Source organism: Pieris rapae, chromosome 7, assembly GCF_905147795.1.
Source record: "Pieris rapae chromosome 7, ilPieRapa1.1, whole genome shotgun sequence".
Taxonomy (NCBI): Eukaryota; Metazoa; Arthropoda; class Insecta; order Lepidoptera; family Pieridae; genus Pieris; species Pieris rapae.
Genome location: NC_059515.1, coordinates 4,656,771 through 4,668,811, shown reverse-complemented (window position 1 = coordinate 4,668,811; position 12,041 = coordinate 4,656,771). Strand labels below are relative to the sequence as shown.

At 30.9% G+C, this 12,041-nt stretch overlaps 2 protein-coding genes across 5 annotated transcripts; one reads left to right on the top strand and one right to left on the bottom strand.

The window, feature by feature from the left end:
- Positions 1–2,900: 2,900 nt before the first annotated feature.
- Positions 2,901–9,742, top strand: LOC110993319 (receptor expression-enhancing protein 5). Of its 4 annotated transcripts, XM_022259533.2 has the most exons (6): positions 2,901–3,120; positions 3,187–3,419; positions 5,753–5,876; positions 6,690–6,796; positions 7,993–8,023; positions 8,921–9,742. In XM_022259533.2, exons 1-4 carry the CDS (start codon positions 2,991–2,993, stop codon positions 6,791–6,793), a joined length of 591 nt encoding a protein of 196 aa, XP_022115225.1. In that variant the 5' UTR covers positions 2,901–2,990; the 3' UTR covers positions 6,794–6,796; positions 7,993–8,023; positions 8,921–9,742. The 4 variants fall into 4 exon arrangements, with proteins under 4 accessions (XP_022115225.1, XP_022115233.1, XP_022115240.1 ...); XM_022259541.2 differs by lacking the exon at positions 7,993–8,023; XM_022259556.2 differs by lacking the exon at positions 6,690–6,796 and having other exon boundaries at positions 2,902–3,120.
- LOC110993348 (probable 28S ribosomal protein S16, mitochondrial) lies at positions 9,551–10,922 on the bottom strand. The gene is made up of 3 exons (XM_022259567.2): positions 10,703–10,922; positions 10,371–10,530; positions 9,551–10,118 (listed from the first exon to the last, which is right to left on the bottom strand). Exons 1-3 carry the CDS (start codon positions 10,817–10,819, stop codon positions 10,003–10,005), a joined length of 393 nt encoding a protein of 130 aa, XP_022115259.1. The 5' UTR covers positions 10,820–10,922; the 3' UTR covers positions 9,551–10,002.
- Positions 10,923–12,041: the final 1,119 nt, after the last annotated feature.

The following is a 12,041-nucleotide window of genomic DNA, read 5'->3' as shown; positions in this document are numbered from 1 at the left end:
TTTTAGAATAAAAAGTTGCGTCTTTTGGTGTAAACTGATTCAAGTTAGCTCTTAAAATAACGAAGTTAGATTTGTACCAAATGGTATAACTGGCATTAAATTATCATGACATGGTGGGTACATGTCAACATGTGTTCTTATCAACAAAATCTTCGTTCTTTTTTTTTGTGAAATAAGATCTTAATAAAGTTGTATTTTGCATTTTCACATTTTCTGTGTGTGTAACGAGATAAATTTATTTACTTCCTTTGAAAATGCTTGGTGTTTAAAGATAAACGTTTATTTAAATCGGTTTACACCAGTAAAATTAAAAAGTTCGGAGATTAAATGGACTTGAATTCTTATTCACGACTAAAAATTAAATACAATCTAATACAAGTCGACTTATACCGCGTGAATTGCACAAGATTTACGTGAAAATAGCTACAAGAAAATAGCTACGTTTGAGGTGCAAGGGGACTGTGCGGGCGGGTGGTGGCCCCGCGCATGCCCGCGATGTTAAGACCACAAAAAAGTTTTTACCACCTCATTTATGTCTCACAGACATGTATAATGCATATCGGGATGTCACCGAAAATCCAGTGTCACAAACCATATATAACTGGGTTTTTAAAGGACAAAATCTTTCCTTTAAAAAGCCATACGTAGACACTTGTGTTAAGTGCGACACTCTTGAAATGCAAATTAAATTTAGTGAAGGTGAACAAAAGCTGGCTAATGAAAGTCTCAAAGCAGAACATTTAAAAAGAACAGAAACTATTTATGACAGGAAAGCTATGGACAGAGCACTTTCACTTGAGAAATCTGACACATTTGTTGCTTCATTCGATTTGCAGCAATGTTTACCTACACCATATCTAAAGTCAGGTGCTGCGTTTTATAAGCGACAACTCTGGACTTTTAATCTGACAATAAGGAACTGTACCACCAATAAACCGTATTGTTTTATGTGGCATGAGGGTATTGGTGGCAGAGGAGCTAATCAAATAGCATCCTGTGTATACAATTACATACTTAATTACGTTCCTGATGGAATAAAGCATTTAATTTTTTATTCGGATTCGTGTTCTGGACAAAACAAGAACATGCACAAGGTGTGCATGTTTTTACTTGCTGTCCGCAACCATCCCAGTGTTGAAACTATAACACATAACTTTTTTGTGCCTGGCCATACCCATATGGACTGTGATGTAGACCATGCACTAATAGAAAAAGCAAAAAAAAACGCAAATGGACATACATCACCCACGAGATTGGTACCAACTCGTTTGGACATGCGGAAAGAAGCAATATTTTACCGTTATTGAAATGGAAACTCTGTTCAGTTTCCGAATTTTTAGATTTTGCAAGTCTCCTTAAAGGTCCGCTGATACAAAAAAAAGTCGATGAAGATAAAAACAAATTCAGCATTTCAGAGACTGCCATCTTTCGATACAATCGAGAAGGATTTCCTAAATTCCAATACCAGGGTTATGAAAGCGAACACTGGAATACTGTAAGCCTTCTTAGAAGACGGTGGAAGTCTCCAATGCCATGTTGTGTTTTTGAGACTGCAAACATTGCGCGTTGTTATGACGGCCCGATACCAACATCGAAAGAGAAGAAGAGCGACTTAATGTCTCTGCTACCACTCATTAACCCAAGCGTGAGATCCTTTTACGTAAATTTATTGACTTCTGATGATGTAATTGACTCTCATCCTTTGGAACCTGTTGACAATACCTTGGAATAGACACAAATTCCGGAGCTTTGTATCGTTCGTTTTGTTTTTTCGAATTTAAATGATAGCTGAAGGAGAGCTTCCTTCTTCTTCTTTTTTGTAATTTTTAATTTTTGTAATAAAACTTAAATAAATATGGATTTTTTATTTCAAAAACTTGTCATACATTTTGGATACAACTACAAAAAGAGTTTTGCATAAGTCTTTTTATATCAGGTAACACATAAGTTACATTTTGTGGAAAAGGCTACACGTTGTGTTTTTTATTAATAGGGTGGAAATGTGGATACTGAAGAAAAGATATGCATTGGGTAAGTAGTTTTCATTTCAAGTGTTTATTTATATCTTGTTAATTAAAAAAGTTACATTAAAATCAATTCAAATGCATATCCTTTTTCACTTGAAGAAAACTACGTGAACCGAGGTACAATTTAAGTTATATCCACTAAAGGTTTTTTTTTGGTCTGGGTACAAGTCATTATCTTTTAAAATATTAAGTTTAGGCAAAAATAAATATTATTATATGAAAGAGGGTATATTTTATACTATAAATGCATATAACAGTAATTCATCTATCAACTAGTTAAAGTACAGCGAACGATAATGTGGGTTAATTTGGGCGCGCCAACAGTTTTTCTCGTCTCCTGTAAAGTTGCGTTTTTCAACTTATACCCCTTTTCACTAGAGGCACAGATACGATGTTAAATGTATCATTGTATAGAAAAAGCTAAACCAACCAAAGCCTTTGAGATTGATTACGACGTTATAGGGAGTTTGTTGTTAAACCCGTTACATGGAGATTGAGAGAGAGTTTCTATATTGCAAGTTACATAGTAGTAGAAATTTTTAGCGACACCCTGAATAGCGCTAGTAAAATTATTCCTGTCGTTAAAAATATATACCGTTTTTCGAACTTAACTAAGTTCAACCAAAAAACCATACAATTAATAATTTATTGATATATTTGATTATTTGTCACGTCTTACAATAAATTGTAAGATGTTATTTTACAAGTTTACGACTTGTATAATAATATATCGTCGCAGGAGACTCGCCGTTGAAATGGTTACTTATAATGTTTTATATTCTCTAGTCTAGTATCCACGAACTATAACTAGTTAATTAATCTGTCCGTCTACTGTCAATTGTCATAAAGTCATCGTCGAGACTCATGTCATTTTTGAGTACATTCTTCATTGTCTCGTGTACGTCAATGAGCCGTGGCCGCGGATAATAATTCAACACACCCCAGACCGATACTTTTTAAAAAATGGGTTCCAAATTGCAAGAGTACAAAGACACTGTAGAGCGTAGCCTAAACGACAAAAGCAAGCCTTGGACAAAGTATTTTGACTTAGCAGAACAAAGGACGGGCGTAAATAGAGTCTATATATTCGTTGGTAGGTAACTTTTTTATACAGTTATTTATAACGTAAGCTGTGATTTTGACGTTTATTTTTCCACAGGCTTGGTGGCGTTCACCGGTTTATATTTAGTATTCGGGTTCGGAGCTGAATTGATATGCAATTCCATTGGTTTCGTTTACCCCGCCTACATGTCAATGAAAGCTTTAGAGTCGCCACAAAAAGATGACGATACAAAGTGGCTTACCTACTGGGTTGTCTACGCTTGCTTCTCTATAGTGGAATACTTTTCGGACTTTATTGTCGGATGGTTCCCGCTTTACTGGTTGATCAAGGTTAGTATTCCCTATAGAAACACGTTTATCGTTGAGTTGAAACAGTGACCACTGTGAAGTACTTGATCTTATTGAACTAGTAAATGTCTATACATTTTTTTATATCACATGCTTAACTTTCTGTTTGTTTAATGAATGATTAATGAAAAAGTATATTTATGTTACTGTAGTCTATAATGTTAGAAGTATAAGCCGTGTAAAGACTAGGCTATGTTCATTCCGATTCTTATATCAATAAACTTCTTTTTTTTCATATAAATGCATATATTGGTTCCAATTTACAGTATAGATATAGAATATACATTTCTTATCTAAGATAAACTAATTCATGATAAGCAATGATAAGTGCAAAAGGATTCATTTTTGCTTTCATGTGGTGGCTTCATTTCTAATGTCCTTTTAATAAAAATTATAATAGTGGCCTCTTTAGAAGATTGAGAAGAATTAAATATAAATCTTACTTGAGCCAATCTGTTTTACCATTACATCAATCTTTTTTTTTATTTATTTTATTTATTACAAAAATACATCATCCTTACTGACTATGCAAATATGATGATGTTGATTAATTAATTTTTATTATGTAACTAACTAAACTGTGCATGTTTATATTAATGTACATTCATACTCCAGTTAATATCATGCATAAAGTAATATGAAATTCTAGTATTATGTAACTTAATATGTCACACTTCAGTTCTTACAGATTTGTTTGATACTTAATTTTGTGGTAGTTTTGGTTAACTTATTTATCAAGAAAACAACAGCCACTTCTTAGTAAGAACCTAACCTTACTTGAACACTTAAAATATGAAAAAGAAATTATTGTTTGTATTCGAATGTACATGTGACATGTTTCTGAAATGGTTACAAGATCTCACTTCAAATCAGAATTATAACTATGAGGATGTTGTAAGCCTTAAATGAATTTTTACTTTCTAAGATCAATTAAGATAAACTATCTAACTACTGATAGGACATGGAGAATTATTCTTATCATTGTATCTTACTAACAGATTACAATTAAATTGAAAGAAAGTTTACTTAAGTACACTTTGTAAGAAAAAATTGAACTTCAACATACTTAAACACCTACTTGGCCGTTATCTACATAATCATATTATGATTTACTTATTGGTTTATAGAGAATTAAAGGCAAAGTTGCATTTATATTTCTTATTTGTTATCAAATAAAGCAAGATTAAAATATTACAGTAATATTACTATTTAAACTTTTATTATTACTATTTAACTTTGCTATACAAAATAGGTTATATCATAATGATGTATTGTTTCCAAAATGAGAGGTCACTAATGACTCATTAAGATAATGGTTTATTTTTAAAAGTGATATGTTATCATTAACATAATGTGAAAGTGGTCGCCCCGACCTTGCTTTTGACCTTTGTAGTTGTTGTAGTGTACTCAAGTAATATTTGTACATGTATGTAATAAAAAACAACTGCATTATGTGGATTATATTATGCAAATTAATTAAATTTTGTCAAAGGGAAAATATTAGTTAAGATATTTGACAGTGACCATGAAACAAAAAATCTATCAGTACAAGTAGCTATTTATTTGACATGTTATTTATAAGAAGTTTAGCTATTTCTTAGAATTTTATCTATAATTTATAAAGCAAACTTCATTATGAAGGCGGTTATGAATTTAACATGTAATTTTTTTTGTGTTGAATTGTGCAATAGATAAATAGTAAAATAGCAACAGTTTGTTACATCTGGGGTTTTGAAGGGGAATCTGTTTTCCTATACCTTAAAAGCAAAGTTAAGAATGTTGCATTATCTTTATATGAATTGCATTTCGTAACAATACTTATTATTACAAAACGTCTATGCTTGATTGTTACTTTAAAACTGTTTTTATAATCAATTAGCAGACTCGGCCAAGCGTTGCTGTCGCTAAGGTTTTTGTTATATTACATAGTAATAACTATTCAAGGGAAACGGCAGGAGAACTTATGTGAAAGGTAGATAGCTTCTGTGAAACGTTGGTACTTTTAACATAGAGCCATCTGTTAGAATTGTATCAAATAATAAACAAATATTTGCAACAAAATAATATTGCGAAGTAAGCTATCCTATCTTTTAAGTTAGATCAAACTGCATGCGGTGGTAAAATTTGATTGATATCGGTTCGGTAGTTTAGGAGTCCATCGCGAACAAACTACGTGACACGTGATTTATATATAATCAATAAGATAGGCCACCTCGCTAGATGACATGGTTGTCAAGCTAAAGTCTAGGAACTATTTGAAAATTAACGAACTCAATTTTTTTATCTGTTTTAATCTTGAACTTATTCAATTACAGTGTATCTTCATAATCTGGTGCTACCTCCCAACAGACTACAACGGCTCATTGATAATCTACAACCGCATCATTCGCCCTTACTACCACAAGCACCACGCCAGAATTGATGATCTGGCTGCGTCAGGTAAAAATAAATTAATGGTAGGACAGTAACACAGTGTGAAGTTAGGAAAAGGACTAATTGACCCCTGAATGCTAATCATTTTAAGGGTTGATAATACATGGAGATATCTAATTATTTATGAATTAATAGTATAGAAGAAATAAATGCTACTGCTTCATGTTCATTAATTTGTCACATTGGATATTTTTTGGTCTTAGTACTAAGTTAGAAAACTTTTAGCAATCAATTAAGCAGAGAGATTTTAAAGCGCATTTACAGTGTCAGTGAGATAGCATGAGTTGGTTAAAAATGTATAAATTAATTAATAAACCTATAAAATGGACACGATAAATATTAATGTAAATGTGATTTACGAGACTAATTAAGAGGCACTCGTTAAGTGATTATGTATGATGATATAGAACAAGCCTAGAAAATGAACTAGACGCAAAAACATTTTTATTCTTATATTGATTTCTTTTGAACGCTTTTTCTACGGGTTTTGTCCGCTTTTTAGTTTCAATGCATATTTTTACTATTATTTACTCTGGATTATGTTGTATTGTAAATAAAACTTGAATTATTCACCAAATAAATTACTTGTACAGAATAATCCTTTGAGAATGTTCAGACACACATAACAACGTTTGTTTTTATGTAAAAAAATCACTTAATAAGTTTAGACAGTGGGTTTTCGAAACGTGCTTATTTTTGAATTTACGGGTTAAACTTATTTAAAAATAAGAATAAATTGATACCTAGTTTCAAAAATCTTAAAAAATTCTATAAAGTAAATAAAACAGCCGATCTACTGTTGAATGTATTCTTTTTTAGATCCTTTACATCAGCTTTTTAAGGAAGTTAATAAGGATATTAATAAAACCGTTAAGTCGATTAACAAAACACTGAAGAATACATTTCAGCATAAAGATGAGTAACAGGTAAAATGCCTGGGGCTTAAAAATCAGAGCATGCGGCTTTTTCCTATAGTCTGTCCTACCCAAAACCTTGCTTTTACATTTACATGTTTAGTAATCAAAGGAATGCTTTAATCCTGCTAAAGGAGTCGAGATACTATTAATGTAGAAACATATACTCCATAATTTTAATAACAATACATGTTTTTTTGGGTGTTATACTAGTTATAAAACAAAGTCGCGTAAACACAGTTTAGCAAACATTCTGAATCCAAATAATTATTTCTGCATTCGTAGTTTCGATGCTTAGAATTTTTGAAAATATATATGTAATGGGTTGCGGGCTCACATCGTTTTTCATAAAAAATAATTAATCCAATTGCACATGCTTACATCATCGAAACAGTTTTATAGAATTAGTACTTTAATTATAGGAGTGTTAATTGTTGCACTGTGCACCTAGTAAACTTGTTCTTTAACATCAATCAGTCTAATGAAGTATTCTAAAGTGAAAAATAGGATAAAATATAAGTATTGTTCAAGTACTTAAGATACGAATTAGAGTACGTGTTATGGCGGCGAAGATTTGTATACATTCAATATATTTTCATTCTTATAAGATCCCGTGAATATCCAAGAGTTGGTGCAAGGTGCAAATAGGAAGATAAATACGTCTATGAAAAAATTGGGCTAGAATCATGTTATATAATCGTGTATGTTTGATTTTTTTATTTGTATTAGTTTTTTCATTGTTATAAATAATGGGACCTTCAAAAATTGTTGTAGGTTTGAAACTTCTCAATAAATCTGTAGTATTCTTTAGACAATTTTTGTGGCGGTCTTGTAATGTATTAAATAATACATTACAAGTCCTCCACAAAAATTATATTGGATAAAATATTTATTTTCTTTATCTTTATATTTCACCATTTATTGCACATTTTATCAGTTAATAGTATTTTTGTGATTTCATAGAGCAAAGAATCAGCTTAATTAAATGAAAGAAATAAAAGTATATACTTTTACTTTGAGTAATTGCTACGTGTAAATTTTTACGTAACTCGCGCATTCACATTATGTGGAGTAAAGTTAAAGTTTAAGATTTAATCTAAGTATATCAGCACTGAACATGTTACAGTTAAACAATTAATGCTAATTCTTTGGTCATTTGAGACATATAATTATTTACCTTTCATATTAAACCTGAACCCTTATTTTAGGTAAACAAGAATAGAGCTGTACAGCACTGAAGTAAGTAAAAACCAATGAACTGGCAGCTTTCAGTGTGTGCTTAAGTAAAAAGCTTTAAAAACGACTTGTTTATCTATGTAAATGTCAAATCTTACAGTACGTCCTTTACAGCCAAATGAATGCCGTAAATAAAAATTGCAAATCACTTTTAAATTTACCGACATTCCTAACAACCTTTTTGCTACCATTATCTCAATTTATTTATGGCACTATTGAGCATATGTCAAAGCTTCTTGATTTATTTTTGCTATGTTTCACTTGCTTATTAACCTTTAAATTTTCTGTTAATAAAGTAGCGACTATATATTTAGACTCATCATAGTAGATTAAATGCCTGTCTGTTAACGTAGCTTGATTGTAACTTAACATAATATTATTTTAGATTATGACAACCTCTACCAATTTTAACTAAGTTGATCTAACAAACTGTTGAGTCATTCAAGGATTTCATGTTTCAATTTACTTAATTAAATAAATCTTTCCAACGAACCCTAGTCATTCCATTTTTAATATTACACTAGTTTTCACTGAGCAACAAGTTAGAAATTTCAAATTACTATCGTTTCAAATGCTTTATATCGTTTTTCAAAGTTGTTAGGCACTCTTGGCACAAACGTTGCTTAAAAATTCGTTCAAATATTTGAGGAAATTATGAAAATGGTGTGCTAAGAGTGTAGTAATAGTATAATGGAGTGACAGTAACTTGCACAAACTATTGGACAATTTTCGTGAATTTTTACAACGCGTTCATACGCGCTGTCTTACAATAAGTGGTAACAATTACTGTGGATTAACCATTTATTTAAAAAAATCAATACTCTAATCACGCCAACCTACTATACACATAAATATATATTTAAATACTGTTCTCTTTTAATAAGTTTTGGTTTATTTCAGCTTCACGCCTAGTTACAGACGCTGTAAGGAAGAGCAACTAGGATTAATTAACGGCTATTGAAGGAAAAGTACAAAACATCAAATACAGCACTATTACGCTTTCATATTTAATCATAACGTTTTTTCAATACACTAAATTTATTGAAAATAATATATTTTTCACAATGGTACCATTTCTGAAGTAATTACTGTTATTATAGAACATAGTTTGGTTTATTTTTAAACCACTACAACTACTGTCTTTTGATAAATGTAATCAAATGGGTCCGATTAATAAATAACCCTGATATAAGGCGTTTAAACAAATGTTCTGTGCAACAAGTACGCTGTCACAACGGTATTGGGTAGATATAATGATCTAAAATCATCATGGTGTATGTTTTGTATTAACTCGAAAGTTTTTAGTTTTAATTTTTCTTAGTAAATTCTTTGTTACTTTAAATCTTAGGAACGTAAGTGGCTTTCTTTTTCTCCTTATGTATTTAAGGCAATGAATTTCCCTTTTTTTTGTACTCATATCTTGACGATTTTTGTCTTTTTTTAACTTTTGTATCATAAAAAATTATTGTTACACCTAAAGTTGGTCTAGGAATGTTTTTGTTATTAAATTTCTATAAGACCTTGTCATTTATTTGCGGTTTTCGCACAAGCTTTTGTGTTGCCACTTAGAGAATTTAAGCGTGATGGTAGTGCCTGAATTTATAACAGGTTGGTTGATGCTTGAAATGTAAATTCTGTTTTGTGCCTTGTTACTGGCTGTCTGATTTTTCATTAAGAATTATATTAAGAATGCCAATTCACTTAAATAAAGAAGTTCATTGATCTGCTTGTTTCTTTCTGTGTTACCTTATTTTTTCTTAGTAAGACAAGTCCCAGCAAAATATGGTCTAAATATTTTATAGTTCTAGTTCTCTGCAGTATTTATTGAAACAAAATTGACAGTTAGTTTTCTTATTAATTTTAAGTTTCCATAGAAAGGCCAGAATGTCATTATTATCCAAGACTGAACATAACCACTTTAAAAAAAATACAAGTTACTAAATTTATTTATCATAATTGCTACATTTTACTAATATCTTAAATTATGCAGTACTCTTGGCTGCTTCTTTTTCACTCGTTAGTCTGTCTTGTTCCGCTTGTCTGTTTCTCCATGCTGTCATATATGATTTTGGATGAATTGGGAAAAACCCAGCTAGACCTGTGAAAACCAATAAAAATATTAATCTAAAGTATGAAAAAGGCATTTATGTTTCTTTCTGGATAAATGACAAAAAACCTGAACATGTACTTCAAGAAATTAATATATAATTATTGTATATTTCATTACAGTATTTTTATGACGTAAGTGCTGTACTTTAATACAAATTCTAAAAGAGTATTTAAGTTATAAAGAAAATAACACAGGGAAGAAATGAAAAAATTTAATGCCATGTAAGGACTTAAAAATTACCCAACAACTCGGCTACTGGAGATGTTACATGAGCTCCCTGTCCTAGCCAGAATTTTAGCCTTTCTAAATTCAAAGCAACCAATTTCTCATTATTTATATTTGGCATAGGATCATATGAACCCAACTGTTCAATTACTGGTTGGCTATTTAATCTTTTTCGCTGAAATGAAATTATTTTTATTTAATATTAGGAATGGTTAGATTTTACGAAAATTCATTATAGTTCTCAGTTGTTCTCTACTAAATTAACAAATTTATTTACCTACTTAGACGGCTAAAGAGGATATCAAATTAAAAAGAATTTATTACATTTGTAACTAAACAATGATTACCTGAGTAACTGATATATGAAAAAACGGTCTATTTGTACATCCTTGACGTATTAAGCGAATTGATTTTGCCGCTAATGCGTAATATTTACCAGTGCCACTGGCAGGAGGTAGAGGCATCTTAAATAGTTTTTGTTGTCAATTAAAAAAGTATTAAATGTAATTTACTAAAATCATAACACTAACAAGACATAACCTCAAAACACGAAGTGACAATAAACATTCAAATTAATGCTCCAGGTTGACAAGTGACAATGAGTTCGTTAAAAATACTGAATACAGAATTGAATATAAGACTAAAGAAATTATACTATACATTTCATTATTGAACTATATAATAATTATTTTTTTTTTACAAATTTAGTATCCAGATTGTAATATCGAAGTCTAATAACGTAACGACTGACGGTGTCGTCCACATTCAACATCAAGATGGTTGTTTTCGCACGACTATAATTCCATTGACTAATTTTCCATTCATTTGAGTCCAGTCTACGTCATATGTTTGGCATAGGCAATGGAATTTAGATTCTTATACTGTATAAGAAAAAGTTGGGGATAATGTCGTCTATAGTTGAAATTATAAATTTTCTGACATTGGTACTCTATCTAATTCCTGTCGACGACGGAAACGAAGAAGAATTTTCTATTATCGGCAAAAAAGTAGAATATTTAAAGCGTTGTCTATTTTACGTCTATCCATTTTCATTGCTTTAAAATTGATTAATTCAACCTCATAAAAGGGCGATATTTCTCAATATTCATAACAATCGAAGCAGCTGGTGGTTTATGACCCATTAAGATTGTCGAGTTCTCTTGTGTCGAAATACCTTGTTCCTTTAAGTCTCTAGAACTCCTACTACAATTTACCAGTCTTAATTGTTACGAACCATTTTTAATTCATTTTTCAATATATTATATTCAATCTAACAATTGTAGCAATAACAAATAGTATTTTGAACAAGCCTAGGGGCCTCCGAGTGTATTTTTGTGTTAAGGCTATTTGCTATTAATTATAAGAAAGGACAATTACTCCTTACGTGAAATCCTCTTATAAGTACTCCTTACGTAAATACGCGGTGCTGGTAATTTTAATACATATTACATACGGTTTTTGTGTACGTAACATTATTAAAAAAGACCATTATTAAGTTTTATAACTGCTAAGAAATAAGGATATCGTCTAACCTACTATCAAGTTCTTCAGAGTACTACCAGCAACATACCGATGACCTTATGGCAAACAGAGACAGACATACACATCTTGTAGTGTTTGAGAAAGATAGAAAATTTAAGTGGGTCACCAAGCGGAGAAATAGGGAAGTTTATTTTAAAGCGCTAT